General features: G+C 47.0%; 1 protein-coding gene across 1 annotated transcript in view; it reads left to right on the forward strand.

The window, feature by feature from the left end:
• KCTD1 (potassium channel tetramerization domain containing 1) overlaps positions 1-18056 on the forward strand; it is a gene marked incomplete at its 5' end in the record, with an annotated part of 44207 nt that extends 26151 nt beyond the window's left edge. The window contains 2 exons of the mRNA XM_079942451.1: positions 12750-13055; positions 17202-18056. Of these exons, the coding sequence (XP_079798577.1) occupies positions 12750-13055; positions 17202-17360 (465 nt within the window). The 3' untranslated portion in view covers positions 17361-18056. The remainder of the gene's footprint in view (positions 1-12749; positions 13056-17201) is intronic.
• Positions 18057-18289: the final 233 nt, after the last annotated feature.

Consider the following 18289-nt stretch of genomic DNA (forward strand, 5'->3'; position numbering starts at 1 on the left):
GGAAGGCACTAGGAGTGGGAAAGTGGGTGGAGGAGAGAAATTTCACCTTTAGTCCTATTTGAAGGTGATTGCATTTCCAGACGCCCACCCAGAACAGTGATCTGGATAGTTCACTGGCTCCTTAAACGAGCTGCCCACCCAGGAGCTGGGGGGGGGGGGCACCGCCTCCTCCCCGCCGCCAGCACCGTGAAACCCGCTCCTCTCCGCTTGTGTCCTATCCATCTCAGTGAAAATGCCAGAATCCACCGTCCTGCTCCAGGCCCTACCCTCCCACATCCATCTATCGGTGGCTCTGCCTAGAGTACCCTCCGGATACTTCTCGAATCAATTCACCCCTCTCATCCCCCCTCCCTAGTCCAAGGCCCGGCAACTCTCTGGATGACTCAGGGTCCCTTCATAACTGGTGTCCCGTCTCCCACCCTTACCTCTTCTCATCCACTCTCCATGTTGAAACCAGGAGACACTTTTTTCCATTAAACTTTTTTTTCTTTTTTTTTTTGCGGTACGCGGGCCTCTCACTGTTGTGGCCTCTCCCATTGTGGAGCACAGGCTCTGGACGCGCAGGCTCAGCGGCCATGGCTCACGGGCCCAGCCGCTTCGTGGCATGTGGGATCTTCCCGGACCGGGGCACGAACCTGTGTCCCCTGCACCAGCAGGCGGACTCTCAACCACTGCGCCACCAGGGAAGCCCTCCATTAAACTTTTTATTTTGAGATCATGGTCGATTCTCATGCAGCTGTAAGAAATAATGGAGAGATCCTGTGTTACCCAGTTCCCCCCCAGTGTAACATCTTGCAAAATTATACTACAACCTCACAACTGGGATGTCAGCATTGTCACAGTCAAGGTACAGAACATTTCCATCATGGCCAGGATCCCTCCTGTTGCCCTTTTATAGTTATGCCCTCCTCTCTCTCCCACTCCTCCATCTCCCACCCCATCCCTCACCAAGGGACACTTTTAAAAACACATCGTGTATAGTGACTTGCTCCTGCTTCAGACTCTGCAGGAGTTTCCCATTCCTTGTTCATGGAGCAAAGCAGCACATCCCCGTCAGAGCGCACAAGGCCCCTGCCTACCTCACCCGGCTCTTAACCTACACATGTGCCACACCATCTTCTTGTTCCCCTTCAGAGCAGCCCACTCTGTCTGCTGCTCTTTCCCTGGCCTTAATTTGTCACTTAGGGCTCATCATATTCATCACTAAGCCATCGTGTGCCTACTCTAGCTTAGATTTGCCTGTATCCCCGCTTCTCCGTGGTCACACACAGTGTATTTGTAATTATTTGTCTCTGTTGTTTAGCGCTATGTACCCAGCTGTATGTTAGCAAATGCTTTCAGCTACAAGTGTTGAAATAGCCAATCAACAGCACCTTAAACCAATGGAGATTTATTTTTCTCACATAAGAAATCAGAGGTCCATGGCTGTTAGCAGTGGTATCTGCTCAGTGATGGTATCAAGGACAGGACTCTCTCTTTTTGTTTTGTCATCCTCAGTGTTGACATTCTGGCCTCATGCTTGTCACCTCAGGGTCTTAAGGTGACTGCCACAGCTCCAGGCATCACATCCTCATTCAAGGCAGGAAAAGGGGACAGAAGGCTTATAACTCACAAGACTTTGTCCTTGTCAGAAGGTTCCCAGGTTCTCTTTATATCTCATTGGCTAGAACTGAGCCTCCTCTAGCTGCAAAAGAGGCTGAAAAAGTGAATTTTTTTCTTTTTCAACCTCTACAGTGAGAGAAATGGGCAAAGGCTAAGGGGTTGGGCATAGCTATTGGGGAAGCTAGCCAGCAGCGTCTGTCACACTAGCTCAGCCCTGCACATAGTAACATGTAAATATCTGTGTCATAAGTGAATGAATACACGGATGGATGAGTAAATGAATGAAGTGAGTCTCACATTCAAACCAGATTCTCATTCATACCTGGTCATATACTTCCTTATATTTGAACTTTGGATATTTTGTATGTATATCCTGACCCTTTAACTACTTTGTAAGAGTCTCACAAACAGGATCATTTTTAGATTTTTCTAGAGGACATTGTGTGCTGGACACGTAATAATTACTTAGTATTAATTAATTTAAACACAGCCGAAAAAGGTCAAAAGAATCATAGGAGACCAGAAGCTAACTATAAGTAGGCACTACACTTCCATTTAAAATCATACAGGACTAAATGGAAATTGTAAAACATGTGTGTATGTAATATCATCATCCTAAGCTACTTGTCAGGGTAATATATTAACTTATAATTTCCATGATTAAAAGAGATGCAGGGCTTCCCTGGTGGCGCAGTGGTTGAGAGTCCGCCTGCTGATGCAGGGGACACGGGTTCGTGACCCGGTCCGGGAAGATCCCACATGCCGCGGAGCGGCTGGGCCCGTGAGCCATGGCCGCTGAGCCTGCGCGTCCGGATCCTGTGCTCCGCAACGGGAGAGGCCACAACAGTGAGAGGCCCGCGTACCACAAAAAAAAAAAAAAAAAAAGAGATGCAGACTCCAGGGAATATAAAACAATTTATGGGGAATTACAGTCAGAAAATGATAATAGCCATTTGTTTTTAGTTGCAGTATGTTCCAGAAACAGAGCTAGGTGTTTTAAAGACATTTAAATGTGGCAGGCATTATTTTTCCTCCAAGAATATTCAGGTTAGATGCTGGGGAGAGAAAAACTGCATGGGAGATAAGCTGTGGCCCATTCCAGAGGACAATCCCTTGAGGACTCACCCAGTCACCACCCCCAGCCCCCTACCCCTGGCTAGGATTGGGATGGGTGCTTCTCTGTACCTTTGGTGCTCCCTTGGGATTCCAGAGCTCTGAAAGACCTGCTGTTCATCAACTCTAAGCACAGAACACACCCTTTAACTGCCTAAGGTTTTAACTGTAGCCCACACTTGGGGAAAAAGACAAAAAGCATGTCACATGAAACTCACGTATCCCAGGGCCCTGCAATGTTTCCCACAGAACCTCTGGGTGACAGACAGGCTGTAAATTACAGGGAGTCTGGAACCTGGCAGAGCAGCCAAAGAACAGGTGATGATGGAGGTGCATCCACCGCAGTCCGTGCGAATCACAAACGTGGGCGCACACAGATGGGCTCTGTCTGCCCGTCCCTGAGCAGCACTATAGTGCTTTCTTCCTTGGCAGAGTTTATCTCCTGACCTTGGAAAAGGGACACGGCATTTGGCTTGTGGAGAGAATCTTTCTTACTGGGTTTGCAGGGAGAGCATTCCTTGATGACCTGCTCCCCTCTCCAGCTATTTAATGCTGGGTTGAGCAAATGCATGAAATCTTGAAATCACAGCATCCTACGACCCTGAAAATCTCGTTCTGCAAATGTGCTGTCTGAGCTAGATACCCATTTAACAATTTAGATAATTTCATACTTCAGAACACCACTTAAGTGGCAGCTGCTTGTGCGCTGCTCCCACTGAAAGGCGTTGGAATCTGTTCTCTAGATAAGTGATTGTAGAACTTCTCTGCCGTGTTTTATTATGGATAATAATAAAACTTCCCTTCATTTCCCCTCACCCCTAATTATACTGATTTGTTCACTGTTGCTCTATTTTCTGCTCACTCCCAGGCATGCATGGGCGTGTGTGGGTGCACACACCCATATACACACGCATGCACACAGTTGGAGTTCCCAGCACATCAGGAGTCCAGAGCTTTGGTTCCTTTTTTGATGGGGAACCACAAAATTACCCCTCTCTAGGCTTCTATTCTGAACCCCTTTGGTAAGTGCCTGCATGTTGCTAACATCTTTTGTGGTCTCTGGATAGATGTCTCCCCTTCTTAGATAAAGAAAAATTTGCTAGCAGACAGCCTCCAGCTTACCTCTCCCTGGCTTAAGTTCAAAAGTCTATTAGTTATTTCTAATAACCTTTTAATATTTCAGAAGAAGTATATGTACGTTGTAGGAAACCTGGAAAAATAGACAAGCAAAAAGAAAAGTTTCAACAGTATATTCCCACCACTCAGAGATTGCCGATGTTAAAACTTTAGTGCATAGGCTTCTGGGTCTTTTTGCTATGCTTATTTCAGACAATATCTCTACCTTTCCATTTTAATAAAATTTTATTTCCTCTAATACTGCAACCATATTCAGATTTCCCTGGTTGACCCCCAGAATGTCCTTTCTGTGTGTGTTTTTTTTTTTGATCCAGGGATTCTTTATTTTTTATTTTATTTTTGGCTGCATTGGGTGTTTGTTGCTGCGCGCAGGCTTTCTCTAGTGGTGAGTGGGGGCTACTCTTCATTGCAGTGCGCAGGCTTCTCATTGTGGTGGCTTCTCTTGTTGAGCACAGGCTCTAGGCGTGCGGACTGCAGTAGTTGTGACATGCAGGCTCAGTAGTTGCGGCTCACAGGCTGTAGAGCACAGGCTCAGTAGTTGCGGTGCACGGGCTTAGTTGCTCTGCGGCATGGGGGTTCTTCCCGGACCAGGGATTGAACCCCTGTGCCCTGCATTGGCAGGCAGATTCTTATCCACTGAGCCACCAGGAAAGTCCCTTCTGTGTGGTTTTTCCAAGCTGGTGTCTGATCTGAGACCTCGATGAACCTAGTTATTTTATGTCCCTTCCTTTTATTATCTAGCATAGTCCCTTTTTATATGATGCTGACTTGCTGAAGAGAGCAGGCCACTTGCCCTACACAATGTCCCCCCATCTGGATTTGTCTGGTTGCTTTGTCATGTGAGCTCATTACGCTAACCTCTCATTTCCTGTAAACTGCAACTTGTATCTAAAGACTTGATAGGGTTAAGTTAACTATTTTGGTGAGAATACATCCCCAGTGATGTTGGGTACTTCATATTACGTCACATTAGCAAACACATGTGTTTGAGTCACCACTAATGATACTAGGAGTGACCATTCAATCAGGGTACGTTCTGTGTTCCTGTAGTTGCAACAAAAATGATTCCTGTCTCGCTCAGAGTTTCTCGGCTCACAGTATTAACGTTTTGAGCCACATGATTGTTGTGGTAGGGCTGTCCCATGCATTGTCGGATGTTGAGTAGCATCCCTGGCCTCTACCCACTACCTGCCAGTAGCACCCAACCCCTCCCAGTTATAGAACCAACAATGTCTCCAGACATTGCAAAATGTCCTAGCTTAAGGAAAAGAGGAAGGAAGGATTTATGGGAAGGATTCTCGTTTATCTCACAGAATTAGTGGGAACATTCTCTCAGGGGTGGAAACACCAGGGCAGCTCTGAGGACCTTGGTTATGGGAGTCTGTGGGCTTCTAGACTGCTGCCCTTAACCTGGCTCTGCCCCAGCAATGCCAGGGTCTCTCTCCCCTTTTTTGGTTCCACAGAGAGACCATCTGATTGGCTCCACTTGGCTCCGATGCTGGTGCTTTAGCCAATCAGCTGCGGCAACACAGACATGTCTTCTAGGTACTCATTCCTGAGGAACGAACTTTCTCAGAGGAGGCAGAGTGCTGAGCTGGGGAGACCTTCCCCCCCCGCCCCCTCGCCGGAAGTTTCTTCTTCCCTAGCACCTGAGAGAGTGCCCACTCAGGATGTCGGCCCCCGCCCACGGTCTCAGCTCTGCCGCCTAGAGTTTGCGTCCCTGCTGAGGGACTGTTGCTCCTGGTACGCCTGCCGAGGCCCACTTCTCTCCCTCTCCCCAGGACACTCCCTCCGAGGCAGGACAAGCTGCAGTAACCAGAGGTAGCAGCCAGCGCCGTGTCAGATAGCATCCCAGCCCTGGCCACACGCCAGGGTGTGGCTTCCAGATGCTCATGGATCTGCCTTGGGCTCTGCCCTCGGCACCCTGTCAGATAGCATCCCAGCCCTGGCCCTCGCCACACCTGCACAGCAGCCCTAACTCCTGCAGCCTCGTGACCCGGTGACTTGCGGCGCCAGGGTGTGGCTTCCAGATGCACATGGATCTGCCATCGGCACCCTGTCATTGTCACCTGTGGACACTTTAGCTTTTCTCTGGGAGAGTCAGAGAGGTGGGGGGTGGAGACAGTGGCCGGGTAGAGAAGGCACCTTGCCACCTCTCACGTTACCTTCAGTAGCCATCAGGGCTGGGCATCCTTGGCCCAGGAAAAGGAGTGGTCGGGAGGGGCTGGAAGATGGTGTTCAGATGGTGCTGAACAGGGAAGAAGACTCCTGGACGGAAGTACCAAGTGGTAGCAGGGCAAAAGGAGTGAGTGGGCCAGTCCTCCTGGGCTTTGAAGAAAAGGAAGGGGTTTGGGGACGGGGAGAGCAGACCAGGCGGAGCACAGAGGAGTTTTAGGGCAGTGAAACTACCTTGTATGATATTATAATGCTGGATACATGTCATCAGACAGTTGTCCAAACCCACACAGCGTTCAACAGCGAGAGTGAACCCTAACGTGAGGACTTCGGTTATGATGTGTCAGTGTAAGTTCATAGTTTGTAACAAATGGACCGGTCTGGTGGAGGCTATGGGTAGCCAGGGAGGCTGTGCATGGGTGGGGGGAGGGGGCATATGGGAAACCTCTCTACCTTCTGCTCAGTTTTGCTGTGAACAAAACTGCTCTAAAAAAAGAAAATTGAAAGGAAGGAAAAAAGGAAGGAAAGGAGGGAGGAAAGGAGGGTTACAGAGCCAGGGAAATTAAGAACCTTAGAGGTCCCAAACCTCAAACACTGAAAAAACTGTGATGGCCCACCTCCCCCTAAAAAACACGTTTTTAAAGCCAAGTTTTCTAAGGATCTGTTTCTGTTTATGATTACTACATGGATGCTACTGTTGGAATGTAAAATATAAAATCCTTTCATTTCCCCTCGTTTTCTTGGTGCCTCCTCTTTGCAGGTGCCCAGATACATACATACCCTGCCTTCTGGGGAACCAAGCATGGCCAGAGAGACCCGGGAGCAGGACCCCCTGTCCCGAGCGCGGGTGGGAGAAGAGCTTCTAGAGCTCCAGGGAGGAGTTGGATGCATTCCTCGTAGAAAAACCCTCTTTGTGCCCACGGTACCTAGCATGGCCGCTGCACATAAACAGGTCTTAAAATGAATGAGTGAGTGGCTGAGTTGCCTTTTGAGTGGAAGGACCTGTGAAACTTCAAGTACATTAGGCGTGAAATAAGCCTTTCAAGGGTTTTGTGGAACTAGAAGCCGTGTGTGGTAGGCTGAGTAATGGCCCGCAAAGGTGTCCACATCCCAATCCCCAGAACCTGTGAATGTCACCTTACGTGGCAAAAGGGACCTTGCAGATGTGATGAAGTTTAAGGGTTTGGAAATGGGGAGGTTATCCAGGATAACCCAGGTGGACCCAATAGAACCACGGGAGTCCTTAGAAGTGAAAGAGGAAGGCTGGAGGGTCAGAGTCAGAGAAGATATCAGGAAGGAAGTGGTGTGATGGTTAGCCACAAGCCAAGGAATGTGTGGGCAGCCCCGGAAGCTGGAAAACACGAGGAACCTGATTCTCCCCATGAACCTCCAGAAAAAGAGGCAGCTCTGCCAATACCCCGTCTTTGTTCTGTGAGACCCGTTTCAGACTTCTGACCTCCAGAACTGCAAGAGAATAAATTTGTGCTGTTTTACACCACCAAATTTGTGGTAATTTCTGACAGCAGCAGTAGGAAACCAACACTGTGTTTATCACTTTCCTCCCTGTATGGAAAATGTCTTCTGAATTCAAATATTTAATCAAGAAATAAGCTTTGGAAAAACGGCCCATCTGCCTTTTGGAGTCCACGCACATTTACCTTCCTGTTCCGTGTACTTCTCTCCAAGGTCTCAGGGAAGCCCAATGTATTCACCTGTAAAATGAGATCTTGATCTTTCTGCCTCTCAGAATTATTGCAAATCTCAAAAAAAAAATCTTTTTTATTTTAAAAATATGTATTCTAGGATGTTAAATTGTTTAAACAGGATAATACGTCTGTGAATAACCTATCTTTTACTGAATATGAGGCTAAGCAAGAGATGGGGTGGATGCTGTCTTAACGAGAGAAGGTAAAGTCAGCGTGGGAGCAGAGAAGAGTAATGGCTACTAGAACATTCTGGACTTGCTTTGCTGAAAGCAGACACGGATGCTTTGGATTCACTTCCTTCAAAAGAAGAACTGGGGCCAAACCTGCTTCAGCCCCGTAAACGCCTGCCCATTTCCACCTCGTCCCTTGGGAACAAGAGGCTGGGTCGTCTAGAGTTTGTAAAAAGCCAATGAAAGGAAGGCGGGCGTCTTCAGATAGGAACTGAGTCTTCAGGGAAAAAGACTTCAAAAGATTGAGATACCAGAAGAGATGAGCACAAGGCCAGAAAACCTAAAAGGAAACAGGATAAACCCTAAACAACGTGAAATGTAGACAGTAAAATTATATGATCCTGACTGAGGAAGGAAAGGAGGATGAGGCTTCTGGAGAGAGTGGCCGTGGAGACTGAGTCTGTTCTGTAGGGAGTTCTCGGATGAGACGGGAGGCGGGCGTTAGGAAGCAGAGAAGGACGGATGTAAAGGAGCCTACCATGAAAAGAACAGCCAGCGTGAGCTTAGCTGTGCAGAAAATGGTTGCAGGGTGACCCTTCTGGTGCTCGGGCCGGTGGAGGACGATGCTGGGAGGCGAGTCAGAGTGGGGAGCCAATGGCCACGCCAAGCGCACGCGCTCAGCTGTTCTCCAGCCCTCCCTCCCTAGCGCAGACGGCGGCCCCGTCCTGCAGACCAGATGGTGCGGCGGTAAAGGAAGAAGTGGAGCCAGGAGAGTCAAGAGACAGTAAAAGAACACCTGGCAGCGTGAGGTAGTTCAAGGCTAGGCCTGTGAGATGACGTCCCAGGTGCAGGATGACCTTCGGGAGAGCCCTTTTAATCCTTCACTTTACTGACCCCTAACTAGCAGGGTCCTTGAGCCGCCCTGAGCAGGGCCAAAGGGCTGATAAGGCCAGTGTTCCCCTCTTCTTCCAAGAGCGGCTAATGATAGCTGTGAACAACATTATGTAGGGAGGGGCTCAGTCCATGGCGGACTTCACAGTGGATTATTACACACTTGCTTTGTGAACTGAGAGGAAAGAAGGAGAAGGTCAGAGTCAGCGTAGGGGGGACTTGTAACCCAGGCCCTGTTAGTCTCGTTACTTCGGGGTTATGGTAGACAAACTGGTAGATCAGGGTGTTTGCACGGACACAGGCTCATACAGTAGCGGGGCTGGAAGCAACTTGAATGCGATTGATTCCACTCGCTTGACAGGTAAGTACACTGGAGCCCTAAACAGTTAAGGGGACTAGCTGGCAGTATGGTGACTTGGAGCCCCTCCCAGACCTCCAGCCTTTCCCCTGGAGTCCCACCCAAACACACAGTATTTCAACAAGACTCTAACAAATGCCACAGTTATGGGCTGGATTACAGATTGTATAACCAGGTGGCAGCCAGAATCCAGAGACTTAATTTATTAGCTGACTGTCAGCCTGAACAAAGCCCTGTATGTAGCCCTGTCCTCTCAGTACTTTTAGAAATGATTCACACATAGAAACAGGACACCCAGTTCAAAATGACACAAAAACGAGAGGGAGACCGAGAACATGGGTGAAAGAATTTGAATTTTCTCAGTACCTTGGAACGAACTCAGAACCTACAGTATGTAATTTAAAGAGGGATAAATAATGGAGGACTTAAAATTTTTCACAAAAGCTGAATGAGGCAGACCTAGCTCCATAGCAGCTTTGTGGAAAAGGTGTAGGGATTTCACTGTAAGCGGAACAAGCAGAATGTGAATAGAGCAATGGGACTGTGGGGATGCCAGCTTTCGCTAATATGACCTTATGCCAGGTGGTGGGCAGAGTAATGCCCCCCAAAGACGTCCATGTCCTAACTCCTGAAAGCTATAACTGTGTCACCTCACACAGCAAAAGGGACTTTGCAGATGTGACTAGATGAAGGATCTTGAGATGGGGGGATTATCCTGGATAATCCAGGTGGACCCAACATACTCAAAGGATCCTTACAAGTGAAAGAAGGAGGGGAAAGGGTCAGAGTAAGAGGAGGAGATGTGACAACGGTAGCAGAGCGGGGAGTGATGCAGGACCAGACGCCAAGTGGTGCAAGCAGCCTCTGGAAGCTGGAAAAGGCAAGGAAATGGATTCTCCCCTAGAGCTTCCAGAATAAACAGCCTTAGTGATTCATCTTGGACTTCTGATTCCCAGAACTACAGGAGAATAAGTTCATATTGTTTTAAGCTACTAAACCTGTGCTAATTATTACAGCAGCAACAGAGAACTAATACAGACTGCATTCATAGCAGTTACAGTGTCCAGCCAAGCAAAGGTGGTGCAGTGCACTCACGAGATCACATCTGAAATGTTAGGTTCCATTCTGGATTGGGTTTTAGGCAGCATGTTGACAAATTCAAGTACAGTTGACCCATGAACAATGCAAGGATTGGGGGGGCAACCCTCCTCGCAGTTGAAAATCTGCATATGATTTAATCGGCCCTCTGTGTCTGCAGTTACACATCTGCGGATTCAACCAACTGCAGATCATGTCGCACTGTGGTACCTATTTAGTGAAAGAAGTCCACATGTAAGTGGACCCGTGTAGTTCAAACCCGTGTTGTTCAAGGGTCAGCTGTACATACTAGATGTTGAAGAACTTCGAAGTCATAACAAATAAAAGGGAGCTGAAACGATTGTGTATTTTCAGCCTGAATAATATTTAGACATAACAGTTGTCTTCAAATGTTTGAAGGGTTAACACGTCAAAGATTAAGATCACTGAAACCCCAGAGTGCAGAATTAAGAACAAATAAGTTGAAGTTACAGGAAATTCAGGTCATTCTAACAAAGACATTTACAACAATCACAGCTTCAAACAAAGTAAATACTGTGCCTTGTTAAATAGTAAGCTTCCCACCTCTGGAAGCATTCAGTCAGAGGCTGAATGATCACTACTCAGTGACATTAGAAAGGATTCCTCCATGACTCCAAGGGTCAAGGTTGGTCAAGAAGACTGCTGTGAGCAGTTTTAAGATCTGAAGACTTGATGGCATGTTTTTCACTGGAGTCCAGATTCTTTTTCATGCTAAAATTTGTAATTAAATCTCACAGGAGAATAAAAAGCAGTAGTATTGTGTAACTCTCAATACTGTTTAAATCTCCTTGAGAGCTGTCATCTTGATGAGTAAGATATTAAGGTCAGTATGTCACAGTTGGTGGACTTCAAAGATGACCAGGGCACGGTAGTGGGGTCCCCAGGTTGACCAGGAGGAACCTGCAGTTCCCTCACTCCTACCCTCAGGCTGGGCTGGTCTGGGGGCTCGGTTCTGCCCTCAGAGCGACCACACTGCAGCTTGGTTCTCAACACCTCAAACCGAGCAGTATCTCCTGTGAGACAGGAGGCGAAGCAGGTGAAATGAGATGATGGGAGCAGTGGGCTGCTCTCCTGCAGGGAGCCAGGCTCCTGTAGTGATGGGGGTGCTAGGAGACGACAGAGTAAAGCAGCAGCCCCTTCTGCTGACCAGCGTCCAGGTCTTGTCTTACACCTGGCCCGAGTTTCTCAGCATGGAAGGTAGACGATCCAGTGAGGGACCCACTCATACTTTCTTGCCCCTCCAACTCTGTTTTCTGTGGAAGCCTTGAATAATGCTCCAGCTGTTGATCTGCAAGAGAAAGCAAAGTGCCAAATAAAGCAGCTCTCCTGAAGTCGTGCCCTCCTATGCTCCGTCCCGAGGCCTCTGGCGGCCCTCGAGCCCTGGGCTCAGGCATTGGCTCTCCTGCAGGCACGGGGCACCGCCTGCCAGCTCCAGCCCGTGGAAGGAAGGCGAAATGCGTGTCGGTTGATTAAAATGTTCTCAACCAGCGTGTCTGGACAAGTGTCCACGTACCTCACAGCCAGAGATGATTGTGGCCATAGCTACATTTAGACATAATATTGACCTGCTTGATAACATTCTTCCTAAGCTGCTGCCTCCCCGTCATCCTCTTTTGTCCTCCCATTCAGTGGCTTGTGTGTGTTTTAATAGATTTCTTTTAAGACAAGAGAAAAAGAAACCACGCCCGAAGACTGGGTGACTGCGTTTTCAGAAGTGGACTAGTTTCTTTTCCTGCACATCTGTCTTTCAGGAGCCCAGGCCTGAGGCTCTCTCACTTTGTTTGCCTCTCTCACTTTGTGATGGGGGCACTGAGGGCTGGTGGAGGGCAGTGCGTCCTCCATCAGCCTCCCCCAAACCATCACCCATCCCGCAAGTTTAGGTAAAAACAGCATGCGTGCCCTCCAGGTGCCCATCCACCTGCTTTCCAGCCCCACCTCCGCCATGGCCCTGCCCCTCCCCCTCCTGTGAGACGTTCTGGAGCTGCCACTGAAGGTGACAAGGAGCACAGGCTCCTGGTGAATGGTGCACAGCTATGCTTCCCCCGCCTCGACCCATGTAGGCGTTCCATCCAGCGGCCATAAAGCGGATTCTCACGGACACAAACTGTAAACACCCAAAGGCATTTTTCTACAAAAAGAGAAAAGTCTTGGTGAATCCTTTCACATCCTAGTTTTCTCATCTGCAAAATGGGAATAAAACATGGTTCCCAAGTCACTGGGCAATTATGGGGATTTCATGAAAGCACTTAGAAGGGTCCCACCTGCCCCTTAATACCCTTAGCTTCTATTATAATCACTGAATGAATGAATGAATGAATGCAAATTGAGTTTGTACAAAAGTGTTATATAAGTGAAAAATTTACACCCAGATTTGATTATTGAAGTAACGGGTGAAAAATTCACCTCTCATATGTGGACATTTTTGGCACCTTAAGTTTGCATTTTACACTGTGAAATACCTTTTTTTTTTTTTTTCAGGACTACACTTTGTTATATGAAGAGGCAAAATATTTTCAGCTTCAGCCCATGTTGTTGGAGATGGAAAGATGGAAACAGGACAGAGAAACCGGTCGCTTTTCTAGGCCCTGTGAGTGCCTCGTGGTACGTGTTGCCCCAGACCTCGGAGAAAGGATCACGCTCAGCGGTGACAAATCCTTGATAGAAGAAGTGTTTCCAGAGATCGGCGACGTGATGTGTAACTCCGTCAATGCAGGCTGGAATCACGACTCAACACACGTCATCAGATTTCCACTGAATGGCTACTGTCACCTCAACTCAGTCCAGGTATAGTGTCGTCACACACTGTGTGGCATCGAATGTTGCTCTTAATGCTGTTATCTTGCCTTCATGTGGTACCTTTCCTCCAGAGAGCTGGAGAACCCTCACATGGTTGGGGGACGTAAACTGTTCACCCCTCTACAGCAGTCATTCAGTCATTCCACATTTATTGAACATCTACTGTGTGCCAGGTGCTGGTATGAACACCGGAGATACAGAAGGGAAGAAAACAGACAAGAGCCCTCTTTTCATGGAAAAGAGGGACTTATATTATGGGAATGGGGGTGGGAGGGTGCAAACAATAACCAACCTAAATGATGGGCAGGTAGTGAGAAGAGGATGCCTAGGGCAGGGTATCCTGGCAGGGGGAGCAGCGAGTTCTGAAGCCCCCAGGGTAGGAGCACGTGCTTGACATACTGAGGAGTATCAGGAAAGCCAGCGTGGCTTTAAGCGAGTAAAGGTGGGGTGGGTAGTGCAGAGTCCCCCCAGGGACAGATGGTGGAGTGCCCCACAGAGGGTGGGAAGAGCTCTGGGATTCTTTGTTTTGGTTTCTTTGGGGTTTGGTTTCCTTGCTTGTATGAGTCAAATGGAAAGCCATTTGAGCAAGAGACTGACACGTTGTAACTCGTATTTGAAAGTGAATATTCCAGCAACAGGTGGAAACCAGGGGGAGCAAGGGGACCAGTTAGAAAGCTGGTCTAAGCAATAATTGAGAAGTTTCCGACTCTGAATATCTTTTTTTTTTTTTTTTGGCTGCACTACGCGGCATGCGGGATTTTAGTTCCCCGACCAGGGATTGAACCCGTGCCCCCTGCAGTGGCAGCACGGAGTCTTAGCCACTGGACTGGCAGGGAAGTTCCAAAGTAATTTTGTTTGTTTGTTTTTTGTTTTGGAGGCACCACACAGCTTGGGGGACCTTAGTTCCCTGTCCAGGGATTGAACCCCGGGCCCTTGGCAGTGAGAGCGCAGAGTCCTAACCACTGGACTGCCCTGAATAGCTTGAATGTAGAGCTGACAAGGTTTTCTGACAATGGCTCTGGGTTGTGGGACAGAAGCAAAGATGACTAAGATTTTTGATGGAGGAACTGGGTGAATGGAATTAGTATTTTCTGAGATAGAGAAGTTTATGGGAGAAGAAGACTTAAGGGCAGAATTCAGAAGTTTGGTTGACAAGGTGTGAGGGGCCACGTGCCTTAGATGATGGTGATTGTGGTCACCGTCGTAACTGACGCGTGCCAGCCCTGGGCCAAGCGTTGTCCGTGCTTGTCTTCTTACACCAACCCTAACAGGTAAGCACTGTAAATTCCCTGTCTTGCTGATGAGAAAAAGGAAGCACACCTGGGTCTTGACTCCAGGTCTGTGTGATTCAAAACGATTTGAAGTCAATGGAGTCAGGGTTTGGGGGCTTTTCTCTGTCTTTTTAGTTGGAACGGGTCCATGGCTTTATTCAGTATTGAGCCAACAAAACCTCTCCCCAAACTCCAAGACTAGAAGCACCCACTCTACCATTCTGCCTCTTGAGGATGGTTTCACAGCTATTTATCATTTTAAAGTTTTGTGATCAGGTGTCTGAGAGCAGAGTAGCAGGAAACTGGCAGACACTGAGCCCTGGGCATGCCAGAGGAAGGCACACACCCCAGCAGGCAGCGGGTGGCACCTGGGCTGTGCAGGCCCGGAGTCGCACCCTGGACCGCCCTGTGCAGTTCCTGAGCGGGGCCTCAGCGATTTAGAAAAGCCTCTAGAGCCCTGAAAGCCTTTGCCCTCCTCCCCCAGCTCTCTCTAGACAGCATTTCATTGCTTCTCTAGGGCCCCATCCCTAGGGCCACTGAATAACTATCAGAAATTCACAAGCCTGACACGTTTCCCAGTCATTCGAGTCTGATCAGATGTGGATTTCCATCTGGATTAACTTCGTCATGTGACATGGCCATGCGAGCTCCTGCCCCATCTAGAGGGCAGGCACCATCCTCTAGGCGTTCAGAGGCTTTGGGATAAGGCACAGGAGCCCTGAGAGCTACCCAAGTGATTTTAATATTCCCAAATGATCACTAACTTTAAGGAACTTTGCTATTAATGAGTTGTGGCTTAAAAAGGAACGGTCAAGAAGCATAAGCTATCTGCATTACACTGGAATAAGCTTTACCATCTTCAAGGTAACATTGGATCATATTGAATAATTATCATATGCATATTAGACCCTCTGGGGAGGAAGCTTAGGGACTTCCTTATATTAGCAATTTAGCGACCTAACAACACTGAAAGACAAACGGTATGAGTTAAGTTCTTTATTCTTCAGCTTTCTCTACCTTTGTAATTTCTCTCCTGATCAAGGTAAAAAAAATCCTTTCCAAGGCAGTGGTTTGGCCAAGCAGGCTGGGGTGCTTCTTGCTGACAAGCTACATTCCTGGGGAAATCTCCTGAGAGCGAGCTGTTCACCTTTTTGTTTTTGTTTTTGTTTCTTGAGGTACGCGGGCCTCTCACTGTTGCGGCCTCTCACTGTCGTGGCCTCTCCAGTTGTGGAGCACAGGCTCCGGACGCGCAGGCTCAGCGGCCATGGCTCACGGGCCCAGCCGCTCCGCGGCATGTGGGATCTTCCCGGACCGGGGCACGAACCCGCGTCCCCTGCATCGGCAGGCGGACTCTCAACCGCTGCGCCACCAGGGAAGCCCTGTTCACCTTTTTACTCACCTGCCACCAAAGCACATCTTAATGTGCTTGATTCTGAACTTAGAGATTGTTTTCTTCATAGCGTCCTTCTGCTGCCTGGTGTGCATATGCATTGTGAATTTATGTATAGAAGTAGACACTGCAGGGAAGAGTGTTCATTTTGTTCCCATAAGGACTTTTTTTTTAAAAATTTGCCACCATTTGAGGTTTTAATTTTTAGAATGCATACTCTTGCTTTCCCATCTCATCTAGTTAGCTTTTTTGCAAAATAGATTATATTACATGCAAAAGTAGCCAACCAAAAAATAATAATTCAAAAAAAGACATAGTAAGGATTCACTGTAATTACATTTTGAGAGTTATTTGGTAACATTTCACTTTGTTCCAAAAATTTTAAAAATTTGAGCCAGGCATTTTTTCTAAAGTTATGATTGAGTCATCTTGCCTTTAGAGTGGTGTAGATATAATTTAATTACATCCAGAATCCTGGCAGGGAACATTTGCAAGTCTAATATTTGTTGGATTCCTAAATAAACAGAATGCTCTAGATCAGTTTCCTGTATTTCTGCGTATCTAAGAGTTGCAGGAAATGTTTCCTGCATTCAAGAGTGTCAGACAAGTAGTGACAAACCCAGGGATCTTTCTGGCATTAGGTATTTGATTTCAAAATCAGAGATTATATGGGTTATGTTTGTATGAGAAGTTTAGAACATCTTTATTTTTGGATATGTTTTCTAATACAGATCATATACAACCATTGCATTTATTCTTGCCTCCCTGGATACACTCAAGGCAACAGAACTATTTCAAAAGCCACAAACTTGAAAAGCTGTAGATAAACCTCGACTGTCTTTAATAGTCCATTTCTTCTGCTGTTGAAATTGCATCAGTCTTTCAAGCTGAAATATATTAACTCAGTTTCAGGAAATTTGAACAATGGCCCAGTCAAGAGTGAATGAGTTGAGGCTGATTCACCGATGGAGTAAATTCAGATAATATCACTGTCTCTCCATAGTCTTTATCATCTCATCGAATATATGTTAGTGGTCAGTGAGCTTTGAAATGTGAACCCTCTCTTTCGGCAGAGAAGGTGGAGTTGCACATTGCAAAAAACATGGGATTTGAGGCCAAAGAGACCTAAGTTGGAAACCCAATTCCATCACTTACTAGGAGTGAGCCTCAGTTTTCTCATCTGTCAAATGGACTAACTCCACCCATTATGCAAGGTGGTTGTAATGAGTAAATGAACTTGGCATGTGTAAAGCTAGCGTGTGAAGGAACATTTTAGGTATTAAAAACGTTTGCTCGCTCCCTCCTGCCCTGTAATCCAGAGTTTTGTTTGAAAGCAGAGAAACAGATTTAAGGGCTGGATAAGATGAACCAGAGCTGCACATGATCTCAAACTTGGGGACAGTCTTTGAGCTGTTTATGTGGCCAAAGGACCTAGCTCACCCCTAACTGCCTGCTTGTATCGGTCCCTCACAGGTCCTTGAGAGGTTGCAGCAAAGAGGATTTGAAATCGTGGGCTCCTGTGGGGGAGGAGTGGACTCATCTCAGTTCAGCGAATACGTCCTGCGGCGGGAACTGAGGCGGACGCCCCGTGGACCCTCTGTCATCCGGATAAAGCAAGAGCCTCTGGACTAAGTGGACATATTTCTTATGCAAAAAGGAGAAAACATACACAACAAATAATGCAAACAAGAAAGGGACATTTATGTGCAGTTGGGACAGCAAACCAAGTCCTGGACCTAAAATTGAATAAAAGACACATTTATATCCAATAGAGACCACACCTGTATTCATATGGGAACAATTGGAATAGTGATATCCTCAAGGTGTAAAAAATATATAAATATATATATATATGTCAAAAGGTAGGAAATGCAAAAAAAGAAAAAAAGGTGGTAGCTACAGTTGGTGCTGTGATGGCCGTGAAGTGTCCTGGGCCTCCCAAGGCCTCTGACCAATAAACAAGCCACGAGTGAGGACGCATCTCCTTACAGTTTCCATTGCCAACAGCCATCCATTCTTTCTTTTTCCTTTGTCCTTCTTTTTCCTTTTTAAAAAAAACAAGAACACTTAGAATCGCATTTCTTTGCATATGGAAGTTTCATGTCTCTCTTTAGACGGGGGACTGGGCAGGACTTCAAAAACAACTCTCACGAGCACACTGCATTCGAAAGACGTTAGACATGAAATTTTAAATGTAGTTTGTACAGAAGTCACACTTTTTTGTCCGCCTCACAGATGTGAACATGACTTTGTTTTTAAACCGATCAGTTTTGCAAAGGGGCCAGAATTATTACTTGTTAGAGTTGCTCCAGTTTGAGTCTGCTGCTTTCCTACAATTTTTCAAATTTTATAATGTATTAAATACAATAAACTCTGTTTAAAAAATAAGGTCTGTGTGAAACACACGTGTTGGGGCGAGGCGGTATTAAAACGAAATTTTTCTATTTTAAAATTTTCTGTGTCAAACATTAAAAAGAGGCCTAAAAGCTGAGGCCATTGTTGAGACCCAAACCCACTAAAGGATAAGGATGTCGACCCTCCTTCTGAACAGTTCTGTTACT

This window comes from Stenella coeruleoalba (genome assembly GCF_951394435.1).
Source record: "Stenella coeruleoalba genome assembly, chromosome: 14".
Classification (NCBI taxonomy): Eukaryota; Metazoa; Chordata; class Mammalia; order Artiodactyla; family Delphinidae; genus Stenella; species Stenella coeruleoalba.